This window comes from Saccopteryx bilineata, chromosome 2, assembly GCF_036850765.1.
Source record: "Saccopteryx bilineata isolate mSacBil1 chromosome 2, mSacBil1_pri_phased_curated, whole genome shotgun sequence".
Lineage (NCBI taxonomy): Eukaryota > Metazoa > Chordata > Mammalia > Chiroptera > Emballonuridae > Saccopteryx > Saccopteryx bilineata.
The window spans coordinates 273153728-273179954 of record NC_089491.1 but is presented as its reverse complement, the minus strand read 5'-3'; the positions used below and the strand labels follow the sequence as shown (position 1 = coordinate 273179954).

Sequence of the window (26227 nt, the reverse complement as noted above, 5' to 3'; positions counted from 1 at the left end):
GTCCTCCTCTGAGGGGCTGTCCCTGACACCCCACCACATCCTTGGGTTTTCTTAATTGCAACTACCACTGTCTGAAATTATCTTGTCTGTGTTTATTGCCATCCCCCCCCAAAATGTAAGTTCCACTAGACAAGGGACATTGTCTTGATAACTCCAGTGCCCAGCAAGCAGTAGCCACTCAATAACTGTCTCTCAAATGCATACATGAATGTATAAACTTAGCAAAGTTAAGTATGCTCCCAGAACCTGTACTACTTCCAAAGTGAGTTTTTTTCCCCCTTCTTAAGTACAAAAGTCCTAACTCAGCTCACAAAATCAGGATAAATGACCTGTTGTTCAGAATTTTACATTAATTTCCCAAAGCTAGTTACACTAACTGCCATAGACTTTCTGGATCACTGCAATTAATTCATCAGTGGTATTTCCTAATTTTCAGCTTCTTCTAGAATGACTTTTCAAAATCAATTAGCAACAGTGTACAAGTCCATCTAGTACAATGACTAAATTTATCTGGCCCCTACAGAAAGCTCAGAGATCTTGCTCTGTGGCCACTACGGGGCTGTGGGTGAAGATACCTACTCCCTGGGCTGCACCATGCTGTCTGTCCTCCTTTGAAAGGGGCCACAGGAGAAATTTCTCTCAAGACTCAAGTAGGAAAAACTGCCCATTGAAAACCAGCCTATTTTTGTTAACTGAACACTAAATTAGTGCCCTACCTTTGCTGAATGCAAGGTGTTTGGCATAAATTCCCAGGGGCTTAAATTCACTCCTGGTTTCGTTTTATTTCCCTCTCTTTAATATTTTCCCTCCCTGGCCCCACATCTTTCCTCACCAGTTCATTTTGTGCTCTTGTACTATATACATATTTTTAAGGCTTTATGAGTTTTTAATCTTTTCTTTGGAATAGGGGAAATTAATCCACCAATTCAACAGAAATCTACAAAATGTTGAAGAAAAGATTTTACTCTCTAAGGTACAAATAACATATTTGGACCAAAACTCTTATGACTTTAGTGACTGATAAACTAAAGCTTCTAATAACACTATTTACACGGCAGGCCCCCTCGCATACTTTGCCCCATCTGATCCCGCCGTGAGAACGCCCACTCTGCGTTGTTTCACTCATCCAGACAGCTACATATGTGCATGCAAGCCATAGAGCACTGGATAAAAGTTCCCTATAAAAATAAACACTTCATTTATTAAAACTGTACACAGGAGTACAATAAATCACCAAAGTAAAAGTCCCTGGTCTGTGAGAGCACAGATGGTAGTTGAATGTCAAGCTTTGCATCTTCCAGTCCAGGGGTTGCTAAGGAGCATGGCTAACACGGCGATAGACACCAGCAGTAAGCCTTTGGCAACACACTGAGAATAAGGCTCCCCTGCAAGACAGTGAACCAAGTAAGCAGCAGTCTCATTACTCAACTTTTTTTGATCATTATTTAGATAGATATGTCAAAACACTAACAATGATCATTTTTAAGCATTTTTATACACAACATAACGATGCCCATGCTGGAAATGGGCTTTCCCCTACCTTGATAATACCGGGTCAGTGGATAGAGAAGCTGTGGCCAGCACACGTCATTCCTGTTACAGTCATACTCTGTAAAGTTGATCTGGTATCTATAAAACATTTTAGAAAGTTACAATAGCTACTACAACAAAGCATACTTTTGGTGAGAAGCATCAAAAGCTGGTTAAAGAAATAAACTCATGTATACTCTTCTGTTTCCTAAAAATGTCAACTAGGTCAGTCACCTTGTCAGCGGACGGGGAAGCTGTGCAGGTATCTTAATGAACTGGACCGAGGCACTGAGAAGGAAAAGGTCGACCAGATGCTCACAGGTGAGCCCACACTGGAACCGCCAGTCCGTGGAGGAGACCCTGGGAGGAGAGATCACACAGGCTACATATCAGGTAACTGACATGGCAACCATATAAACCGGGCATCTCTTAAAGAAGTTTCAAATCACCCCCTTATATAAGTTTTCAAAGATGCACACAGGAGAAAGAAGGTAGTACAGTGATCCCTCAAGGCCCTGTCACTGGCCACAGCAGTGCCAGCATTGTGCCCATCCTGTTTCGTGTCCCCTCCCCTGCCGGCCTCATTTCATACTGGTGCTCCTGAAGTTCACTGGCTTTATCACTTGTTCGTCTCAAACAGCATAACAATAACAGCAACAGCTAACCACGTCTGAGTGCTTTCCATGTTCTAGGCCCCATGCTCAAGTGCTCTGTGATTCTCCAAACAGAACCACGAGGGGTGTCTGGTGGTTAACATCTGTCACTTCTGCCTAACCTGCATCCTTCCACCTTTCTTCTAACTGCACCTCAGTTTTCTTTTGGGGAACCAGCCCACCATACTCTCAGTTGAGTGAACCTAGAGGGTGGGCCCATCTGTCACTGAGACTAGCCAATCAGAGCTGTCTACTGCCCTGGCCACAATGATTCGTTCAAAAGGAGCACATGACCTAAACTGAACCAGTAGGAGTCTTCCCAGAGCATTTTTCAGGAAGATGGGGGAAGGGAACCCTCTCCACTGGACTTGCTAAATGGATATAAGCCTGGAATTGCCGGTGTTCATCTTTGCCACCTCTTGAGGAGACCCTCCCCGAGAAGGAAGCCCACCCAAGGAAAGAGGAGCCAGGAGCTGAAGGAGAGAGACCATGGACACCATGAACTTATGGCAACCATGAGCCGCGAACTAGCTGTATGTGGAACCCTGTACCTTAAGAAGTGATAGAGGCCTGATGCAGAAAGGTAATGTCAGCTCTTTACAAGTGAGAAAACTGTCGCTCAGAAGAGATTAAGTAACTGTCAAGGCCACACAGCTGGGAGATCCATGTTTTGAACCTACCTGTCTGCTACCAAAATCTCTGACCACTGGACAATCTTCCCTGGTCTCTATGCCAATTACAGTATATTCATGGGTTTCAAAACAAGTTTAGCGTGACCAGGTGGTGGCACAGTGGATAGAGTGTTGGACTGGGACACAGAGGACACAGGCTAGAAACCCCGAGGTTGCCGACTTGAGCACAGGCTCCCCAACTTGAGCGCAGGGTCACTGGTTTGAGCGTAGAATCATAGACATGACCACATGTTCACTGGCTTGAGCCCAAAGGTCACTGGCTTAAAGCCCAAGATCGCTGGCTTGAACCAAGGTAGCTGGCTTGAGCAAGGAGTCACTCACTCTGCTGTAGCCCCCCGGTCAAGGCACATATGAGAAAGCAATCAATGAACAACTAAGGTGCCGCAATGAAGAACTGATGCTTCTCACCTCTCTCCCCTCCTGTCTGTCCCTATCTGTCCCTCTCTCTGTCAAAAACAAACAAAAACAAAACAAGTTTAGCACTAAGCAGCCCCTTGTTCATCTTTGTACCTGCTAAAATACCTTGCAGAATCCCTTAGGCAGAGTTGAATAAATACTTGTGAGTGAGAACAAGTTCCCACTGCAAACACTGTTGATACATTTCCCACATATTGCTAATAATTGCACTTTGCATATAAACCATCAGATTCTAAATTAGCATTGATTTCCCTGTTCTTTGGAGCACCCTCCACTTCACTGACTCCTCTCTAAACTACATTTATGCAGGATGTGCTCAGACCTTGTCTCTGCACCAAGTATCTCCTGCTGAGTAATCCCTTCCACCGCACCGGAGTCCGAGATGAGGACACGGATCCTCAGCTGAGCAGGAACATCCCAGCAGGTGCCATTCGCGCTGCCAAATGACGGGTCTGCACCCGCATCTGGGACGTCTGCACCTGCAGAAATATGAGGTTGTGCATTTTGGAAAGAATAACTTAGTTTTCCTACAGTGCCATGATACCCGAAACTGGGATATATTATTAAATAGGAATCACATTAATGAGGTTTTGATCTCTAGTTTGTCAACCCATAACTGCATTACCCCTTGTGTTCACAATGTTTCCTTGTATGCTACGTCAGCCACTGGAACTTTAAAACCCGACCCACATAAAAAAAAACTGTAAATCATGATATTCAGTTTCCAAGGTGCCCACTTAAATGTGTCCAAAGTTTTCACAGAAACACCCTACAGTTGCAGTAAAACACCTGTTACTCCGTAGTCTCTGTTCTTGTAGAAGTTGAATAAGGCATTTAAAATCCAATCTCCTAAACTGTCACCAGAGCAGTAATGCAAAAGCAAGAGAACTGAATTAAGAAATTAATTTTCATTCACCTTGAAAGCGGGCTCGTGGGGGGCGGGGAAGGAGCAAGGTCAGTTATAGGAGGGGAGTGGCCAGTTCTAAGGCAACTTAGGAGGGCAGCTCTTCGGGATTCTGAAGGTCAATGGCACTGTTTCTTTATGGCTCCAATGTCCTCCTCCTGATACGTGTGTTCACCATCATTTCAGTTTATTCACCAGGATCCAGGGTGATTTTGGCTTAGACATGGCAAAGAATCTAACCATTTCTCCCTTGACAGCAACAAAATGTCATCCCCTCTTATTTATTACCTACCCAACTTGAGTTCCCTGCCTTGAAATTCCCCACATTCTTCACCTCACGGGTGCTCTTCGGACTCTGCCTTGCCATCCCTTGGTCACTCCATAGCCCATCCAGCCGCTGGGGCTTATAGCCCCAACCTCTGGATTCTGTTCCCAAATGAGCTTCTAACTCTGGACCTGGTGACCTAAGAACGAGTGGTCACCGGGACCCCTGCCCAAGCCAGAGAGTGACCCCTGGCCACCCAAGGTGTAGGGGAGAGGGCCGCGTAACGATCTGGACCCTGATCACAGGGCTGGGGAGAGTGCAGACATTCGCCTCGATGGTCCACGGTGTAGATTCCAGCCTGCTGAGTTGACACGACTTGCCAGGGTACGGAAAGCGTGACAGTAGGATCCAGACAGCTGCTCCCACCAGCAGGCGGAGGTGACGGGCACAGGAGCATCCGCAGGGACAGGAGGGGACTGAGGAGGACAGATCCTGCAGAGGCACTTAGCTCTTTCTGGCTCCAGAAAGCAATTCCACTAACTAGAGTGACAGAAGAGGAAGAGGCTTTCCTTCTGCTCAGTGCGCTCACTCATGTCTCCCCAGGAAATCGGAAAGACACAGGTGACGTGCAGGCTGGGGAGAGTGGGGGAGGCCGGGACCCTGGCTGAGTGCTAGCCCTGCCACAGCACACTGTGACCTTGGGTTTCTCCGCTGACAACCTGAGTGAGCTGCAGCTCAGTGACTAGGCAGGTGTTGTGCAGTCGGGCCAGCTGTGGCAAGCTAAGTCTGGTCCATTTCTGCTCCATGGGCCATGTGTGATGTACCTCGAATTCCTGGCCAGCGAGCCCCTGGTAACCCAGCGCTGCAAACGCCTCTGACCAGAGGAAAAAGGCACTGGCCTCCCAAGTGTTCTATCTGGCCTCGGTGACCCCTGCTATTGTTTATCTTCTGCACTTTAATTTCTTTCAGTGTTAATGCTCCCTAATTCACATAACATAAATACCCCTGTACAGTAGTATACACTTTAGCAGTTATTAGCACATTCACAGAGTTGTGCGAACACCAGCAGATTCGATTTTAGAACATTTTCATGCCCCCAAAAGAAACCCCGTGCCCATTAGCAACCACCCTCATTTCCTCCGCCCCCCTCACTCCCCAGCCATCACAAATCTGCTTCTTGTCTCTATAGATTTGCCTGTTCCAGATACTGCACATAAATGCCATCGGACACTGCGTGGTCGTTTGTGCCTGGCTCCTTTCACTTTAGCATATTTTCTGTTACCTTATTGTCTTTTAAGTTAATAATTGCTTTTGTAAATTACACAGTTCTCCATTGCTCATATTCCGGGCCATCACACACAACAATGCCAACTGAAACGCCCCGAGACTCTTCAGACCTCACTTAGACTTCCCTGACAAAGACTGCTAGCTCATAAAGCAGCTGGGCAATCTGACCTTCGTGTAGATTTCCTTTTTTAGAAACAAAAAAGGCATCGTGAGTAAGAGCTGAAAGATGTGACAGGCCTCCCGCCTGGAGTGTTAACCTCTAAGCAAATGTCAGTTGAGCCACAGCAGAGAAAGATGACTTGCAGGGTGGGCAGCCCAGCCGCACACGCCGCATACACCACTCTGACTTACGTATTATTTCGAGCCAGCCATCACTGAGGTCGCTGTAATCAGAGTTGCCTCTCATTGCAACATGAGTTGCTTGTATTAATGAATCAAGTATTTCCACAGCCTTCGCCCTGCGAGATTATAAGACATATCTCAGTGCATGACTGGCCAGCCCGTCTCATCCCAAAGTCCTGCTCAGGAAGTCTCCCAGCTATGCTGGCTGGGGACAGAAATAAAACACTGCTGGGGGACCTGAGCTGTAGTGGCATAGTGGATAAAGTGTCAACCTGGAATGCTGAAGTTGCTGGTTCGAAACCCCAGGCTTGCCTGGTCAAGGCACATATGGAAGTTGATGCTTCCTGCTCCTCCCCCCACCCCTTCACGCTCTCTCTCTTCTAAAACAAATAAAAATTTTTTTTAATTAAAAACCTGCCTGGGGTCTTACTTCTCCTTCAATGGCCTTCCTAGGATGGAGCCAAGCAGCCTAGGGGAGAACATGCAGAAGTGATCTTTCACATTGAACTGAAAATGTAACTTGTGTGGTATCATATGGTTTACAGACTCTGCTGATGTTACAAAACATAGGAAGTGGACAGAGCACGTATCAAGTAACCTGGACAAATTCATAGGCCAGAGTGACCCAAGAATAAAAGGAACCTGAATATTTAGCTAGAATTTTGAGCCATAAAATTAAGTGAAGAGCCCTGGACGGTTGGCTCAGTGGTAGAGCGTCAGCCTGGTGTGCAGAAGTCCCGGGTTTGATTCCCGGCCAGGGCACACAGGAGAAGCGCCCATTTGCTTCTCCACCCCTCCCCCTCTCCTTCCTCTCTGTCTCTCTCTTCCCCTCCCGCAGCTGAGGCTCCATTGGAGCAAAGATGGCCCGGGTGCTGGGGATGGCTCCTTGGCCTCTGCCCCAGGCGCTAGAGTGGCTCTGGTCTCAGCAGAGCGAAGCCCTGGAGGGACAGAGCATCGCCCCCTGGTGGGCAGAGCGTCGCCCCCTGATGGGCGTGCCAGGTGGATCCCGGTTGGGCGCATGCGGGAGTCTATCTGACTGTCTCTCCCCGGTTCCAGCTTCAGAAAAATACAAAAAAAAAAAAAAATTAAGTGAAGATTCAGAACCGGAACTTGGCATCCTCCCCCACCACCACCCAATGACTTCACATGGACAGTGCCATCTGGTGAACCACAGGGGCTAGCTATACTCTGCCTGGGGACTCGGGCCTCAGCCCCTGTGATCAGGAGCCCTTGCAACTTATACCCACAATTTTCTTCCCTTCTGATGTCTCCCCCATCGTGTCTTGGCTCCCCAATACACTGCACCACTCAGGATATGTTACAGATGAAATGAATGTAAAAATACATGCCACAAAAAGTCCAGTGAGCCTGACCTGTGGTGGCACAGTGGATAAAGCATCAACCTGGAACGCTGAAGTCGTCGGTTCAAAACCCTGGGCTTGCCTGGTCAAGGCACATATGGGAGTTGAAGCTTCCTGCTCCTCCCCCCCCCTTCTCTCTCTCTCTCCCTCCCCCCCCTTCTAAAAAAATGAATAAATAAATAAAAATTTTAAAAAGCCCAGTGAGGTACCACTCACACCTGCTAGGATGGCTAGAAATAAAAACGTGGGAAATAACAAGTGTTAGCAAGGGCGTAAAGAAACTGGAAGCCTCGTACATGGCTGGTAGGGAATATAAAATGGTACAGCCATTGTGGGAAACATTGTGGAGGTTTTTTAAAAAACTAAACACAGAATTATTATATGACCCAGCAATTCCACTCCTTTATATTGATGTTTGAGTCGACTCTAAATTGTATTGGAAGTTTGCATTTATTCATTACTCACTATTGCTTTTACATAAAATTTTTATTCAGACCCTAATTCTTCACATTCATGTTGTCTTTAGTATTAATGTAGTAAATTAATTTTTTTTTAATTTTCATTCATTGAATTTTAGAGAGAAGACGGAGAGAAAAGGGGGGCAGCAGGAAGCATCAGCTCGTAGTACAGTTGCTTCTTGTACCTGCCTTGACCAGGCAAGCTGAGGTTTTAAGCAGGGGTTTTAAACTGGTGTCCTCAGTGTTCCAGGTCCATGCTTTATCACTGCACCACCACAGGGCAGACAGTGTGGTAAACGGACGTTAAGCAAATCACTCAAAATGCAGGTAAATCCATCAGTGAAACACTCACCTGAGCTGAGTACAGTTCTCAGTAATCCCAACTTCTAACAGGCACCCAGAGACCGCATCTTCTCCAAACAGAACTGGTTTTAAAGTCGCTGATGTACACAAACCCCTTCCGGCTATAAAAACAGTAAGTTCTCTCACTATTCTGCTACAACAAAAGTAAAGGTTTTCCTCAAAGTTTTTCTTGAGAAACAGAGCAAACAGTAAGTAGGAAGTTGCCAGTTTTCCAGGACTGTGGTAGTTGTTACCCTAATCCTCTGGAGGCTGAACAAAGGTGCCTTTCTGCAGCAGAGTACCTGGGGTCAGTGGTCTATTCTGAACATGAAATGTAATGCCTTCTAGCAGAGCTGGGTAATTACCACGCATGCAAAGATTTTCTACCGTTGGGAACAAAGCTATTCTGTCTCCCATTAGCAGCTCCTTGGGCTGCAGGCAACAGGGACAAGGGACTCCCAAAGCAATCCCACATTTCAATCTCTCTTGCTGATAACCATGACCTCAGGTGCAAACAATGTTAACATTATTTTTCAATAACAACAACAAGGCATGAAAAACAACCACCCCTGCAGTTAACTAAACCAACAGAGCTTTAAAATAATTGATTACTGGATCAGATTCAAAACATGGTAATACTTCCAATTCTAGTTTACCAAAGCGCTAATCCTATTACCAGACCGGATTACCTGGCTGCCACAGGTGCAAAGTCGTCACTTCCCTCCTCCTGCCGACATCTAGAGCTCGAACAGGCCTGCCAAGCTGGTACCCTAGACGACAACACAACAAATGAGAGGCAGCATCGCTGGTCCTGAAGGTAATCCGACACAGCAGGCCCTAGCGCCAAATCACAGAAACGAGGAACACACATGGGCAAAGCTTTTTCAAAACGATCTTGAGAAAGGGGCGCTCGCCTTCTTTTGTTTTAAGGAAGCTATTCGTGTGACTTTTTGAGTGAATTTTAAAGAGAGAACCTGAAAAGCGCAAAGCAAGGCAGCGGCAGTCTTGGATCATTCCACTGAGCAGGCTATTTAATGGAAACCCGCTGAGTGACTGGGATCAGCGTCACCCGGGAGCCAGGAAGGAAACTCAAGCCAAAGCCACCTCTGAATGGAGCCATTCTCCAGTAAGTCACTTCAACCCCAAGGTCTGCTCAAGGCCCTGTTCCCAGCCCTCTCCTGTTAATTCAACTCATTGTTTCCAACTTTTGTGTGTGTGTGTGTGACAGAGACAGAGAGAGTCAGAGAGAGGGACAGACAGACAGGAACGCAGAGAGATGAGAAGCATCAATTCTTCGTTGCTGCTCCTTAGTTGTTCATTGATTCCCTTCTCATATGTGCCTTGACCAAGGGGCTACAACAGACCGAGTGACCCCTTGCTCAAGCCAGTGACCTTGGGTCCAAGCTGGTGAGCTTTGCTCAAAGCAGATGAGCCCGCGCTCAAGCTGGCGACCTCGGGGTCTCAAACCTGGGTCCTCTGCATCCCAGTCCAACGCTCTATCCACTGAGCCACTGCCTGGTCAGGCTGTTTCCAACTCGTTATTATGAAAATGTTCACATGTACAGAAAGACTGAAATACCATGAAGACCAATATGGCCACCACCTAAAATCAACAACTGTTCATATTAAACCAATTCATCTTATCTATATTATATAAACATACACATCTCTATATATAAGTAGATAAATACAGACAGAGACATAGACATAGATATAGATATGTGTGTGTATATTTTTTCATAGGACCATTTGAAAGTCAGTTGGAGACAGTATGACACTTCACCTCTAGAAACTCCATCATACACTGCCCCAAATCAAGGACAACCCCCCACATAACCATGACAGCATCACCAATCAAGTGGGGGTCTATCTGCAGCTAAGTACAACATGACAGGAGCTCACTTCCCCGGGAAGGCTCTCCACAGACCCCAGGGTAGGGACCCGTCATTTGAAGCTTATTCTTTCTTAAAAAGCTAATTTCAGGCCCTGGCCGGTTGGCTCAGTGGTAGAGCGTCGGCCTGGCGTGCAGAAGTCCTGGGTTCGATTCCCGGCCAGGGCACACAGGAGAAGCGCCCATCTGCTTCTCCACCCCTCCCCCTCTCCTTCCTCTCTGTCTCTCTCTTCCCCTCCCACAGCTGAGGCTCCACTGGAGCAAAGATGGCCTGGGCACTGGGGATGGCTCCTCGGCCTCTGCCCCAGGCGCTAGAGTGGCTCTGGTCTCAGCAGAGCGACACCCCGGAGGGGCAGAGCGTCGCCCCCTGGTGGGCGTGCCAGGTGGATCCCAGTCGGGTGCATGCGGGAGTCTGTCTGACTGTCCCTCCCCGTTTCCGGCTTCAGAAAAATACAGAAAAAAAAAAAAAAAAAAAAGCTAATTTCAGTGACTGTTTTACACATTGTGTTAGCTCTTTTTCAAAAGACCAGGAGCCAAAGAGAAAGAATGTCTTGAATTTATAGCAACTTGCTACTATCTATGACACAATGCAAAAAAAAAAACAAACCAAAAAAAAAAATGTTGTTATAAGAAAAGAATCCAATGTCAGAAAGAGAAGGGTCAGAGTCATAAATTGCAACTGGAGAGTTACTTCTTTTTTTTTTTTTAAATAAATCTTTTAGGGTTTTTTTTAAGTAGCAATTTTTTTATTTAATTTTTTTAATTATTTTTATTTATTTATTCATTTTATAGAAAAGAGACAGAGAGAGAGACAGAGAGAGAGAGAGAAGGAGGGAGGCGCAGGAAGCATCAACTCCCATATGTGCCTTGGCGGGGAAAGCCCAGAGTTTTGAACTGCGACCTCAGCGTTCCAGGTCGATGCTTGATCCACTGCGCCACCACAGGTCAGGCCTGGAGAGTTACTTATAATCACCATTATTGTGGAGGAGTGTTGAACTAAGATGTCTGTGAGATCTTACCTGGGTTTCCAGATGTTTCTTTTTCATTACCACTGTTATAGCTTAAGAATTTCACTGTAAATCTCTGCGTCATAATTCCTAGACATAAGACAAAATTAAAATGTAATACTCACGGTTTCACTAGGGAAAGAAATTATCCCCCGTAGTGTTAGTTTGTTTACCTTATAATTGCATTTTGACATGCAACAAAATTAAGTCTTTTTTTTATTAAATCACAAATACAAATAAGAAACACATCTAAGTTTTACATGTGATAATTATGAGAATCCTGAAGAAAGGAAAAAAAACACACACTTTAAAATGAAAGCAGTCTTGCTGACCTCAACCAAGTTACCTTTCTGGTGGGCATTAATTTTTGCCCTGATAACTCTGACATGTATTTCACTGATTGTGTTATTATTCCACTTGAAAATATAATGCTCTTCCACGTTTACGTTTCTGGGGGCTGATCCCGCACTTAAAAGGGTTTCTGCAAAGAAAAGAACACTTTCATAAATTACAGACCCTCTTCAGGCCCAAGGTCCTACCAGGTCAGCATGGCCCACTGCTGGGCATCATCCCAATATTTTGAGTGAGGTCAGTCCCTTCCCTTTTCTCTCTGCGTCCCTGCCACCCGGCCCATGGCTCAGAGCACACGCTTGGTAGAACGTTTGAAAAATGAAAGACTCAAGAGTCTGCTGCTTCCCAGCAGGGCCTCTGCCCACTTCACTGCCGTGCTGCAGCTGGCCCACTGACAGCTGCTGAGTGATGAGTCTATGCAAGAATTGCAACACCGTGCAGAGAAACACAAATAGTGTCCTTCATTAAAAACAAAAGTCCCGGCCCTGGCCAGTTGGCTCAGTGGTAGAGCATTGGCCTGGTGTGTGGGGGACCCGGGTTCGATTCCCGGCCAGGGCACATAGGAGAGGCGCCCATTTGCTTCTCCACCCCTACCCCCTCCTTCCTCTCTGTCTCTCTCTTCCCCTCCCGCAGCCAAGGTTCCATTGGAGCAAAGATGGCCCGGGCGCTGGGGATGGCTCCTTGGCCTCTGCCCCAGGCGCTAGAGTGGCTCTGGTAGAGGCAGAGCCATGCCCCGGAGGGGCAGAGCGTCGCCCTGGGCGTGCCGGGCGAATCCCAGTCGGGCGCATGCAGGAATCTGTCTGTCTCTCCCCGTTTCCAGCTTCAGGAAAAAAAAAAGTCCCGGTGTTACCAGCCAAACTCTGCATAACTTGTCTGCATCACAACTGCAGTTTAATTTTCAAAAAGAAAGAAAAAGGAAGGGAGGAAGGGAGGGAAAAGAAAAGAAAGAAGGGCGTAGGGAAGAGAACAAAAGACATGAGAAAATGCTGGGCCTAAAAAGTTCTCTAACTATCTGAGAAACATTCAGGAAAAGGTTCACAGACCCTGAGAACCGGAAGGGGCCCTGGAGCCCACATAACACACGACTGTGGGAGAACTGGTTCAAGGTCACTTAAGTAGATGACCCTGAAGCCAGGGAAGACGGAACAAGGAACAAACAAAATACTAGTAGCATAGCATTCTAACTGTTGTGACCCTGCTCAAATTAATAAACTTGTATTTAATACAGACTATATGTTATTCATAAGAAACGACATATATTTCTGTAGAAAGGGTATAAACACATAACAATAAATACCTGTGCTGGTGATGTATTTGCCTAGGTCAGTTGTTTCCTCATAGGTTACTTGTAGTGTAAGGATGCCTAAAAAGATACATAAATTAACCTTCCACAGAACTCCATGACCTAACGTGATAATACTTATTATGAAAATGAAGGCTGACTAAGCCTGTGCAGTAACTGCCTGTCCTGCATGCCAGCTACAGAGCTCTCTCCCGCTCTCCAAAGAGCATCAGGTGGGACTCCCACTACTGCTGACCCCTAGCTACAACGGAAGGGGAGAATGTCAGTGATCACAATCAGGACAGTCACTGTCATACAAGAAGAGGCCACCCATCACTGGCGGGAATGTAAAATGGTGCAGTCACTTTACAAAAGAGTAAAGCCTCAAAATGTTCAATGACCATGTGACCCCGCCATTCCACTGCAGGGTATGAGAACAGATGTGAGCGTAGACACTTGCACACGAGTGTTTGCAGCAGCACCACCAAAAAGCCAATGGCAGGAAATGACCCAAGTGTTCATTAAAGGGTGAATGGATAACAAAATGTGGATGAATCTAAAAAAACATGAGGCTGACTGAAAGCCAGACACAAAGGGTCACATAGTGTCTGATTCTATTTCTATGAAATATCCAGAGTGGGCAAGTCCACAGAGACAGAAAGCAGATCGGCAGTTGCCAGAGATGTCAGGGCAGAAGAGACAGGTGAGTGACTGCTAATGGGTCTCCTTTTGGGGTGAGGAAAAGTTTTAGAACTAACAGAGGAGACGGTTGCACACAACATCGTGCATGGACAGACCACCGCTGAACCATAATTTAAAATGGTTCATTTCCTGTTATGCGAATTTTCCCTCGGCTCTTAAAAAAGAGCTAATATGCACATATGCTGTCTTATGGAACCGAACTTCTTCCAAAGAACACACCTTCCCAGTCGGTGGTTCAACTATTACTTGCCATTGATCCAGTAGTAGCGATTTCTGTTTTCATGAGATCATGGTTTAGGTAAACACTCGGGTCTGGGTTGTTTTCAAACCAAGGGGACATACCTCCCATAGAACCATTCTTGATCCTGGTATTGATAATGCCATCTTGTTCTCGATGGTCTCCCAAGTCGGTAACACACCAAACATCAAAGTTCCGAAGGAATCCCACTGGGGCGCTCCGCACACACTGCCCGGCCAGGGACATCTAAAGGGAATGGAAAGTCCCAAAAGAAGGACGACCTCTGTCCTAATCACAAAGTGTAGGTCAGCGTCTCACAGAAGGGTTCTTTCCACAGCCTGCTCCTGTGGCTGGGTGAGCCTCAGCAACGGCTCATTCACTGATGACCTGACCAACCTGAGTACAACATCTAGTTAATGTGCTGATCAGAGTCTGGGGACCACTGGTCGAGGAGTCACAGTAAGTATTATTCCACGGAAAGCAAGAAAGCCCCCTGCCCACCCCCATCTACATTGTAGAAGCGTGATTATGTTCAACTTCACTTCTCTCCCTTGTGACACCAGATTTTTTTGTTAAAACAATTCAAATGGATTTATGTAACCAGTAAAGAAAAGTGACCTTTAGAGTCCATGTTTTGTTCCTATAAATATATTTTCCTCAGGATTTTGAACTTTAAAAAAAAGATTTCACATAAAACTACAGCCTTAACATAGTTTTCAAAAATTTTGGAATATTAAATTATGCATTTATAACTTACTAGAAATTGGCTATTAAACTAACAGAAGCAAAGAGTGAGTTACTTCAAAGGAAATTTGGAGAACATCTTTGGTTTTATCTGAGATTTAGCAAAGACAGTGATTAAAAATGACAAAAAAATGCAGGGACTACAAATAGTTGAGTGCCTAGAAAATCCATAGGGGAAAAAAATAAGTAACTTCAGGTGATACTTTAAGAGCAATATGAGTTCAATTAAAAATAGGATGAAAAAAAAAAAAGAAAAGGCTCCAACATATTAGAATTGAAACAATTACCTGAGGGATAGCAAAATAGGCCTTCTCTGCAGTCATAATTGGGTCTCCTTGTTTGTAGCCAAAGTCTGAAAAGTCTTTAGGATCGGCGTGCCAATACCCTTCAAAGGAAGCGTGTTGTCCGGAGGAACTGTAAATCAGTAAGAAATTGTAAGGTTCGGCTGATACTTTTAGCTATTATTTGCTAAAAGACAATCGTTCAATAAAATTTTATTCACTTTTTTAATTACCGAAATGATATTTGTACACTTTAACGTGGTTAATGGTTAATTGTATGTTACATGAATTTCACCCCAGTAATAATAATGTTGTAAAATTTCAATACTACCAAAAGGTGAAAAACAGAAAGTTAATCAAGTTCCCCCCTGAGCCCACCCACACCCTTTCCCCTAACCCAGGCCGTCATTATCTTGTTTTTGTTTTCAATCTTTAATTTTTTTATTTTTTTGTTATCTATTTCGTTATTTTAGAGATCAACATTATTAATAGTGTGCCATACCAATCAACTTATTTTTCGTGAGACCCAATCTTTTTTTTTTTTTGACAGAGAGAAGGACAGATAGGGACAGACAGACAGGAAGAGAGAAGATGAGAGGCATCAATTCTTCATTGCAGCTCCTTAGTTGTTGATTGATTGCTTTTCTCATATGTGCCTTGACCGGGAAGCTACAGAGCGAGTGACCCCTTTCAAGCCAGCGACCTTGGGTTCAAGCCAGTGACCTTTGGGCTCAAGCCAGTGACCAGGAGTCATGTCTATGATTCCACGCTCAAGCCAGCGACCCTCTCTCAAGCTGGTGAGCCCACGCTCAAGTCGGCGCCGGCGACCCAGGGGTTTCGAACCTGGGTCCTCCAAGTATCAGTACAATGAAATATCCACTGTACCACTGCCTGGCCAGGCGAGGCCCAATCTTTCTAACACAGTAAACCTCCTAACCAAAATTGAACTGAGAATTGGATCATTCAGCAGGGAGCCTCTGGAGAGGTCCCAAGAAACAGGTGACCTGCATTCTGGGGGCCCACATGGTGTGGTACTGGCCTCCCTGGCCCCCGAGGGCCAGCACCTGGCCGCTGCTGGGACACTCACATGGAGCCCTGGTAGAAATAGCCGAGGAAGGGTGAGTTGGTGAGGGAGGACTGCACACACAGGAGGGGGAACCAGCCCGGAACGCCGTGCGCCCTCGGAGCCGAGCAGAGCTGATCAAAAGGTGGATTGACGTCCCCTCCAAAGACGCCTGTGAAGCAAGACTCTCTGAAGAGCTCTATCAAATGTGATGAGCATTCCTGGAAAGAAGATGGAAAGGGCAATGAGGGACAAAAAGCTTCCGCTGCGGCCGGTGGCCACGGGATCTGCTGGAGGGAGGGACAAGCGTGCGTTCTGCGAGCCTGGGCAGCCGGCACCACACAGGAAGCAGGAGACCAACGCTCACACCCGCTCGTGTCAAGTGCTCCGTGCCCACAGAAAGTGAATTGTGCCCGAACCTCTTTCGTCAGGTCCCTCCGAGCCTCCAAGTCAGGAACTTGCAACCACATCAAGGGGGAACCACACATTTTTATGGGGAACAGAGATGAGCAATACAAAAAATATGAAAGACAATATAGGGAATAAACCCCACGTGGGGGATGAAACAGAATCAACTTCCCTTTTTAACTGTCATCACCATTCCAACCTCCAGCCCAGAGAAACCGAACGACATTTAGAGTTAGGATGACAGTCCTTATTCCATAAGCACCTTGCGGCCCTGGCGGTAGTACGCAGGGGCGGGCAAGGGTACATTGAGCTAGGCCAGTGTGCCACTCAATTGTGAGTTGATAAAGCTACAACTCACAGGTAATAACCATAACCTGTGTGCCTTCTTCCACACGAACAACTGCAAACCTCCTTTCGTCCCCATTTTAGACTTATGAGGAATGACAGATGCAAAAGAGGCACATTTACTGGGACCCAAGCCACTCCGTTTTCGGACCAGTGCAATTATGTCATGGTTGGTTTTACTGAACAGAAAAGGAAAGGTTAGGGTCTTCATTTATATTACAATTGTACTTTTAATAACAATCATATTTAATTTAAAAAAATAAGACAATAATAAACCTGTTCTGGTTATCAGCTGAAATATCTAAATGGAACCCTCTCCCTCCTTCTTCAGGGCCGCATTGCTGCGCCCTGCTTGTGACCTCCTCCTGTGTTTATTGTACATGGTGTGTGCACGTCTATAGCGCTGACCACGCGCATCCCTTAGTCCTGGATCAGTGATAGCTTCACACAACTGCAATTTACCACTTTATACATGACCAGTTTTTAATTTGAATTGCTTTGACTTAAAAAAAAACAAAAAAAACAGATCACTTTCCTTTCTACCTTTTATAAACAAGGTATTCAGGGCATACTGTTTAACTTTTAACACAATCATTTGTGAAATGAGGAAGAGTATGACTGAATCAATGAATGCGTGAAGAAAGTGACTTCTTCTTTTTTTTTTTTTTTTTTTGTATTTTTCTGAAGCTGGAAATGGGGAGAGACAGTCAGACAGACTCCCGCATGCGCCCGACGGGGATCCACCCAGCACGCCCACCAGGGGGCGACGCTATGCCCACCAGGGGGCGATGCTCTGTCCCTCCGGGGCGTCGCTCTGTTGCGACCAGAGCCACTCTAGCGCCTGGGGCAGAGGCCAAGGAGCCATCCCCAGCGCCCGGGCCATCTTTGCTCCAATGGAGCCTCGCTGCAGGAGGGGAAGAGAGAGACAGAGAGGAAGGAGAGGGGGAGGGGTGGAAAAGCAGATGGACGCTTCTCCTATGTGCCCTGGCCGGGAATCGAACCCAGGACTTCTGCACGCCAGGCCGACGCTCTACCACTGAGCCAACTGGCCAGGGCGAAAGTGACTTCTTGATGACATTCATTGAGTCAAGTTAGAGTGTAATGAACTCTTATAATTTAACAATGCAACCCAATTAAAGGTTGGGTCTACATACACATGCCTTCAAAGAAAATATAAAAATGGCCAATAAGCACATGACAAGATGTTCAACATCATTTGCCACTAGAGAAATACAATTCAAAATCACAACAAAATACCACTTCATACCCACTAGGATGGCTATAATAAAAAAATATGATCACGCCCTGGCCGGCTGGCTCAGCGGTAGAGCGTCGGCCTAGCATGCGGAGGACCCGGGTTTGATTCCCGGCCAGGGCACACAGGAGAAGCGCCCATTTGCTTCTCCACCCCTCCGCCGCGCTTTCCTCTGTCTCTCTCTTCCCCTCCCACAGCCAAGGCTCCATTGGAGCAAAGATGGCCCGGGTGCTGGGGCTGGCTCTGTGGCCTCTGCCTCAGGCGCTAGAGTGGCTCTGGTTGCAACATGGCGACGCCCAGGATGGGCAGAGCATCGCCCCCTGGTGGGCAGAGCGTCGCCCCTGGTGGGCGTGCCGGGTGGATCCCGGTCGGGCGCATGCGAGAGTCTGTCTGACTGTCTCTCCCTGTTTCCAGCTTCAGAAAAAATGGAAAAAATATATATATATATTATATATATGATCACAACTGTTGATGAAGATATGAGAAATTGCGACCCCCAGACCCTGCTGATGGGAATGTGAGACGGTGCAGCCGCTTTGGAACAGGTCCTCAGAACATTAAACCTGGTTACCACATGACTGAGTGTAGGAGCCCCAGGTAATGTACCCAAGAAAAATGGAAACACACAGCCAAACAAAACTTGCAGGCAAGTGAAAACAAACCCAATGTCCATCAGCTGATAAACAGATAAATAATATCTATCCACACAGTGGAATATTACTCAGCCATGAAAAAAAACTAAGCACTGATACATGCTACAATGTACATGAACCTTGAGAACATGATGCTGAGTGAGAGAAGCCAGACACAAAAGACCACAGAGTGTGTGATCTCGTCGCTATGAAACGTCCAGAATGGACAACTCCACAGAAACAGAGAGCAGATTAACAGTGGCCAGGCAATGAGGAGTGGGAATGCGAGTGACTGCTAATGGGCACAAGGTTTCTTTTAGAGGTGGTGGATCCGTTCTAAAATTAGATTGTCATGATGATTGTACAACTCTATGAGTTTTCTAAAAACCGTTGAAAAGTGTATTTTCTTTCCTTTTTATGTTTCCTTAATGGCTTCTACATCGGATATTAAATCCATCTTCTCACTATAATTATCACAATCATGACTTTATCCAAAGAGATATATTTTTTCTTCCATACACAAAATGGATCATGCTAGCTAAGAAAATGCTCAATTGGGAAACAATTTGCAACATGAAATGCAATCTCAGTTTTGATAGACCGCCCATTAAAAATCTACTGCTCGTGGGGAACTGTTGGTATTCTGCACGTTATCATGTACCGTACCTCCTGTACCAACGATCAGAAAGAGCATACCTGGTCACAGCAGCAGCGGACATCACAGGCCCCGGCTGTTAGGTTACAGGGGCATGGGCCAAGAGGCTGATACACCTGGTTAGGGGTAACAGTCATGTTCTCTGAAAAGTACAAGCAACAGAGAAGTTGAGCTATAAAACCCTCTGACAAAGCATTGCCATGTCGTTGACATTGGAAAGAAAGCCAAATCCTTGTTTTACAAATCACCACTCCCACACCTCCCACAGGAAGGGAACCCTGTTGTGAGCTATGCATGAAACACACCTGAGGCAGCACGTACCACTCCAGCAAAAACCCAAATATCAGAAAGTGTACTGGTTATAACAAACCAAAGATGTCACGGTTGATCTTGAAGGTAATCAAATGGCGGTAAATTTACAACTTAGGGTAAATGGAACTCACTGGTTTCATTTCTCAGTATGCTGAACAGTCCTCTCCATAACACAGACTGATACTTATGCATTCAGTCCCTCAAATTCATGACCTCCTTTAGCAGCAGAAATGGAAGCCATGGTAACATTTCAGACGGCTCGCCTGGAATCCACCCAACCACACAATCACATTTAAGATGCTACGTGTTCTACCTCGAGTCCTGTCATCCCATACCCCCAAATCCTCACTGCCTGACTCTGGTTCAAGGGCGAAGGAAATGAACAATTTTCACACCTACTGTAAAGGAATATAAGACATTACATTTCAGTCTCCTAACTTTGAGGATGGTTTCTCTGCAGTAACTAATCAGAGAAATGTTTCAGTCTGCTGGGTTTTACTTTTGTCCTAGGATCCAGTACATGTTGGAAGACTGACTATGTAGCAATAATTTGTTTAAATTCTATGTAACAGTTCACTTTAATGGCATAATTGAAGCATCTGAAGACCAATGAATTGTTATGCTATGCTATAATGTAGTCAAACCCTAGTATGTCAAAGGTATGAGGAATGAGGAAAAGGTCCCAGTAACAGCCCATGTTACAGGATGAGAGTCTGACCTTCAGTGTAACAAAGCCTGTGTGACATAAGCAAAGCATGTTAGAATAGGGTCTTACTACGGAATATGGACAGATGTCTTTGTATCTGTGCATCTCCCATGTCTGTGCATCTCCCATGTCAATCGTTAGCTTTGCTGTTACTAGGCATTCCACGTACCTCCTGTCTGTCCTTCCGTCCATTTTCCTGTTGTGATCTGTCTGACTAGGTGCAAAATCTCTCATGCCTTTATGGGGACAGAGTAAACATCTCATAATTACTAATATATAAAGATTCTAATTTTCCTGAGTTTAGCTATTTATACAGAGACATTCCAAAAATTTACATAAATAGAGCCAAGCACAATTTTTTAAGAGGAAGAAAAGTCACTGTTTTGAATGGTGTAGCTACTCTGAATCCCTCCCGTCATATTTTTAAACACCCATGAAATATTTTTTGGTTTGAATTCTAAGCCTTAGAAAATGTCTTTTCTCCTAAACGTCTTCTGTCTTTTCTTCTAAGAATTTTTTTAAACCTTTGATCGGGTAACACTCACGTGGTTCATGGGGGACACGAGAAGATCACCAGTGGCAGTCCTCCCCCTCAGCCTTCCCTGTCCCGCATCACCTCCCAACCTGGTAGCGCGCTGTGAGCTTCTCAGACAGCCGTCCAAACTTCTTTACGCAAATATAAATACCTAGTCTCATTCCGTGCTATATGCGCCCACATGCATCTGCTTCTCACACTTGGGAAGACACAACTCGGGACCTCCTGCCACACCAATACACAGAGGGCAGAGTCATCTGCTGAATGGCACTATCATATCTAACCTCCCAAAACCACAAAGAGGGCCGTAGATAGGGGACGTGGTCAGGGAAGTGACGGCATGGGAGTCTCCAAGCGGCGGGCCTTTGCTACCACAAAGGAAAGCATCTCCCTGCAGCCCAGGTGACTGGTAGAGTCAAGAGATGGTAGAAAAAAATAATAATAATAAAAAAAAATAAAATAAAAATTAAAAAAAGCCTGACCAGGCGGTGGCGCAGTGGATAGAGCGTCGGACTGGGATGCGGAAGTACCCAGGTTCGAGACTCCGAGGTCGCGCGCGGGCTCATCTGGCTTGAGCAAAGAGCTCGCCAGCTTGGACCCAAGGTCGCTGGCTCCAGCAAGGGGTTACTCGGTCTGCTGAAGGCCCACGGTCAAGGCACATGTGAGAAAGCAATCAATGAACAACTAAGAAGTCGCAATGCGCAACGAGAAACTGATGATTGATGCTTCTCATCTCTCTCTGTTCCTGTCTGTCTGTCCCTGTCTATCTCTGCCTCTGTAAAAAAAAAAAAAGAAAAAAAAAAAAAAGAGATGGTAGAATTTGTTGCAGGGGAACAGGGGACATGGTGGTGGCAACTATCAAAGGGGACCCCTCAACATCAGCACCTCTTTCATTCTTAGAATGTTGCCATTACATGAAAGGGAGAAAAATACAAAACCATTTTCTCATGTCCAAGGATGTATGTGCACAGTGACGTTTGCTGGAAGAGCTAGTTACAGTATAAAAGGCTGGACATGACTGGCATTTCACCACTAAGAGATTAGTTAAATAAACAATGGTAGAGCTACACAATGGAATACTATGCAGGTGTTAAAAATGAGATGAAGTGAGATGTATTCATATGGAACAAACTAATTTATATTTAAGTTCATTATTTAATTAGAAGTTGTTAAGTTCTATTATTTTTTAAAAGGTATAAAATAGTGAATTGTGACCTGACCAGGCAGTGGCGCAATGGATAGAGTGTCGAACTGGGATGTGGAAGGACCCAGGTTCGAGACCGCGAGGTCGCTAGCTTGAGTGCAGCTCATCTGGTTTGAGCAAGGCTCACCAGCTTGAGCCCAAGGTCGCTGGCTCGAGCAAGGGGTCACTCGGTCTGCTGTAGCCCCGGTGGGCAAGGCACATATGAGAAATCAATCAATAAACAACTAAGGAACAGCAACGAAGAATTGATGTTTCTCATCTCTCTCCCTTCCCTTCCTGTCTGTCTGTCTGTCCCTATCTGTCCCTCTCTCTGTCTCTGCCAAAAAAAAAAAATAGTGAATTGTGGATTGTGTGTTTTGTTTTGTTTGTTTGGTTGGTTTTTTTACAGAGAGAGAGAGTCAGAGAGAGGGATAGACAGGAACAGACAGGAATGGAGAGATGAGAAGCATCAATCATTAGTTTTTCGTTGTGCATTGCAACACCTTAGTTGTTCATTGATTGCTTTCTCATATGTGCCTTGACCTCGGGCCTTCAGCAGACTGAGTAACCCCTTGCTCGACCCAGTGACCTTGGGTCCAAGCTAGGGAGCTTTTTGCTCAAACCAGATGAGCCCGTGCTCAAGCTGGCGACCTCGGGGTCTCGAACCTGGGTCCTTCACATCCTAGTCTGACGCTCTATCCACTGCGCCACCACCTGGTCAGGCTGTTTTGTTTTGTTTATTCAGTGAGAGGAGGGGAGGCAGAGAGACAAACTCCTGCAGGGACCCTGACAGGGATCCACCCAGCAAGCCCAGTAGGGGGCGATGCCCATCTGGAGCATTGCTCTGTTGCTTAGCAACCAACCTCTTCCTAGAGCCTGAGGCCATGGAGCCACCCTCAGTGCCCAGAACCAACTCGTTCCAGTTGAGCCATGGCTGCAGGAGGAAGGGAGGGGGAGAAAGAGAGAGAAAAAGAGAGAGAGAGAGAGACGCAAGAAAAGGAGGGCTAGAGAAGCAGATGGGCGCTTCTCCTGTGTGCCCTGACCGGAAATGGAACCTGGGACATCCACATGCTGGGCAGACGCTTTACCATTGAGCCAACTGGCCAGGGCTATTGTGTGTTTTTTTAAAAGAAGGGAACACATGTTTCTATAAGCATAAGATAGCAGGCAGACTCTGGGCAAGGGAGCGGGTGGTAAAACACTTTCACGGAAAATCTCCTGTTTTCTATAAACTCATTCACGAGTCTTTCCCCTTCCTTTTTTTCCTTAGTTTTTTGTTTTTTGTTTTAATACAGAAAAATATACTTCACCTTTCTCCCAAAAGGGATATAAGGCAGCTTGCAGAGATACAAGCAGTACAGCAAGGTAAAATAATTTTTTTTTTTTTGTGACAGAGAGAGAGAGGGACAGACAGACAGGAAAGGAAGAGAGATGAAAAGCATCAATTCTTCATTGTAGCACCTTAGTTCATTAATTGCTTTCTCATATGTGCCTTGACCAGGGGGCTACAGCAGACTGAGTAATCCCTTGCTCAAGCCAGAGACCTTGGGTTCAAGCTAGTGAGCCTTGCTCAAACCAGATGAGCCCGCGCTCAAGCTGGCGACCTTGGGGTTTCGAACCTGGATCTTCCACGTCCCAGTCCAACACTCTATTCACTGTGCCACCGCCTGGTCAGGCATAAAATAAATCTTAATTTAGTAAAAAAGAGTACAAAGTGAAAACATTTAAAATAAGAACATTAGACAGAAGGAAAATAAGTTTACTCGCCAAATAGACTCAAAAGTTCAGAAGCCACATGGTAATACATTTAGGATCAGGTAACATTTGACATGAATGTTTTGGTATTCAAAAGACTTCACTTGCCTGATGCATTATGGGCCATAGAGGAGTTGGCATAAATTTCCACTTGGATGAGCAGATGTGCTAAACAGGATGAATTGTAAGATGCTGAAACCAGAAGAGTCTGAACAATGCATGGGGACTCGGAGAAGGAATCTGTGTCATTAGCAGGACACCCTCGCAGACCCCTTTTCAACCTCACCGTCACTTCCAACGCATCCTGAAAGGGAAATACTGCTGTACTTTTTAGCATCTACAGTTATAAGAACACATAACAGAAAACACAATAAAATCACATATTGGCTTCAGTTCATTTTACTAAAGAAGAACTGTCTAAAAGATGGTATGCTTCTGTTTAACTTCCCCTATAAACCCTTGGCAATCTGCAAGCCCTGATTCCTAATCCTCGGTTTAACATAAAAGCAAGCAACTTTTGGACACTCAAGAGGAAGCTAAACACAGGTCTGAAAATTAACCCAGTTTGTCTAGCCCCTTGTTAGCTTATCACCCTACCAACAAAAGGTTAAACATACAAAAAGCTACTGAAAACAGTCCCCAGTCCCTGGAATGCAAACAGTCTTTCTCATCCTCTATAAACTTTGGAGTTGATATCTTGCACAGACTAGGCGTTCCGTAAAACATTTCTGAAATAGAAGGCATTTGATCTCTCTAGGCAGGAGTGTCCTTATACAAAAGCTCAGAGTTGGATGAGATCAGTGGTTTAGGAAGTTTTTTGGAGTCCCAGAATCATTTGAAAATCGGACAAAAGCAATCAGCCTTCTTCTAAGAAAAATCCACACATGCACATGATTTTACACACAATTTCGGAGGGCTCACAGCTTCTTTGCAACGTGTCCAAGGACCCCTAACCCCGGAGGTGAGGACCTCTGGGTTGGATGGGTGTCTATTAGATCTGACAGCCCACCACTGGTGTTCCCAGCACTGAGACAGCTGCCCCTTGTCCAAGCAATAGAGCACTAAATGTGGTTTCCGCAGGTGCTACATGGAAGGTTTCACCTCTGTCTGGACTTACCACACTGGAGATCACAGTCAGACTCCAGTCTCCTGTGTCATTGTTCTGCACGCCACAAACCGGAACCGGCAATGATCCTAGAAGAGATGAGAATGCAAGGGGGTTACTGCCCAGTGGCTGCAGCAGTACCCCCCCTGGGACGGAATCCTTTTCCAACCGAAGATGGGGCTTTGTCAAGCTGGGTGGCTTTGGCCAAGCGACCATCTCTCTGAACGTCAGTGTCTTCCTTTGTCTAATGGAGTGAAAAAATATTACTGTCCTCATTAGGACAATGAGGTGACGTGTGTCAGCCACAGGGGACAACTCACTGACTGCGAGCTTCTCTGGTCAAGTCTGTCCGTCGGTCGTCTCTGATCCACAGCACCCTCATCCCTCCTTCCCATCCCGACTTCGCAGTGGGCCGTGGCCAGGGGTTCCAAGAGGGCCGCCTCGCCGGGTTCCTCGGCCTGCCCGGCCCGTGCCCTTGCCCTACCCACACCCTCTTCTCCTCCCCATCACCCCCGGGAGGGGCCGGACTCCTTACCCGCCTCGTCCTGCAGCAGGGACAGGGACACCGCCACATCATCTGTGCCTCCGACCAGGGACGCGCTGGCCACCGGGCCAGGCGTGCGGATGAAAGAAGGGATGAAAACTGGGAGGGAAGGAAGGAGACAGGGAGGAGTTTGTGGCGGCAGAGTCCCTGCCTACGTGGTGTGGACCCTGCCCGCTTTGGCGGTGACCCCGGGGCTCCTGGAGGGGTACACGGCCAGCCCCTCAGCCCCGCCCCGCCTCACAGCCCCTGCCCCGCGCACACACCCAGGTGCCCCCACAGCGGCCTCAGCACGCCCTGCAGAAGGAGGAGTCCCAAGAGCAGAGGGGCCGGCTGTGGCAAGCCCATGTCTGGAACCCGGCCGGGCCTTCGGGGAAGAACCGCGCGCGTTTTAGAAGCAGGAAAACGCCCAGATGCTGCACACACGATCCCTTCGCCCCTCCGCTGCCATCTTGTCAAGCGAATGTCGGGAGCTATGGCAACCACCAATCGGCCGCCGGCCTGCGGAGCGGCGCGGCGTGATTGGGCCAACGGTAGAGAGCCCGCCCCCGCCCGGGCCTCAGCACCCTAGCCCCTCCCACAAGGCTTGCGCCTGCCTGAAGGTTCAAGAAAAAGTAGGGGTCCGCGTGGGGCCGGATGGGGGGACAGGCAGGAGCACTTCCCTGACCCAGGAGGGACCTGGCAACTTCTGAGCTTCAGGAGGAAGCTCTAACCAACCGATCTATCTGGCCAAGGTTCTACCCCTTGCTTTTATAAGTTTACTTCAGAAAGCATGCAAACATTTTCTGCTGTAAATAGAAAAAGTGCTTATTAAAAGTATGCTTTACTACTTGACCAGGTGGTGGCGCAGTAGATAGAGCGTCGGACCGGGTTGCAGAGGACCCAGGCTCGAGACCCCGAGGTCCCCAGCTTGAGCCCAAGGTCGCTGGTTTGAGCAAGGGGTTACTCGGTCTGCTGTAGCCCCACGATCAAGGCACATAGGAGA

The 26227-nt window shown here is 46.6% G+C and overlaps 1 protein-coding gene across 1 annotated transcript; it reads right to left on the bottom strand.

Moving 5' to 3' along the window:
- Window positions 1-1174: 1174 nt before the first annotated feature.
- On the bottom strand, window positions 1175-25693 carry TCTN2 (tectonic family member 2). The gene is made up of 18 exons (XM_066260761.1): window positions 25509-25693; window positions 25237-25344; window positions 24714-24790; window positions 23705-23900; window positions 19147-19247; window positions 15835-16031; window positions 14754-14880; window positions 13827-13968; window positions 12798-12863; window positions 11496-11630; window positions 11162-11239; window positions 8941-9021; window positions 8262-8373; window positions 6100-6206; window positions 3615-3771; window positions 1765-1890; window positions 1541-1629; window positions 1175-1385 (listed from the first exon to the last, which is right to left on the bottom strand). The coding sequence occupies exons 1-18, from the start codon at window positions 25588-25590 to the stop codon at window positions 1282-1284; spliced, it is 2085 nt and encodes a 694-aa protein (XP_066116858.1). The 5' UTR covers window positions 25591-25693; the 3' UTR covers window positions 1175-1281.
- Between the last annotated feature and the right edge of the window lie 534 nt (window positions 25694-26227).

Excerpts from the sequence above, each read along its gene's own strand:
- TCTN2 (XM_066260761.1), bottom strand. The coding sequence starts at position 25,590 with ATGGGCTTGCCACAGCCGGCCCCTCTGCTCTTGGGACTCCTCCTTCTG. Across the intron at positions 12,864-13,826 it reads CAAGAATGGTTCTATGGGAG|GCATCCTTACACTACAAGTA; the intron begins GTATGTCCCCTT and ends GTATCTTTTTAG. Across the intron at positions 6,207-8,261 it reads GAGAACTGTACTCAGCTCAG|GGCGAAGGCTGTGGAAATAC; the intron begins GTGAGTGTTTCA and ends ATAATCTCGCAG.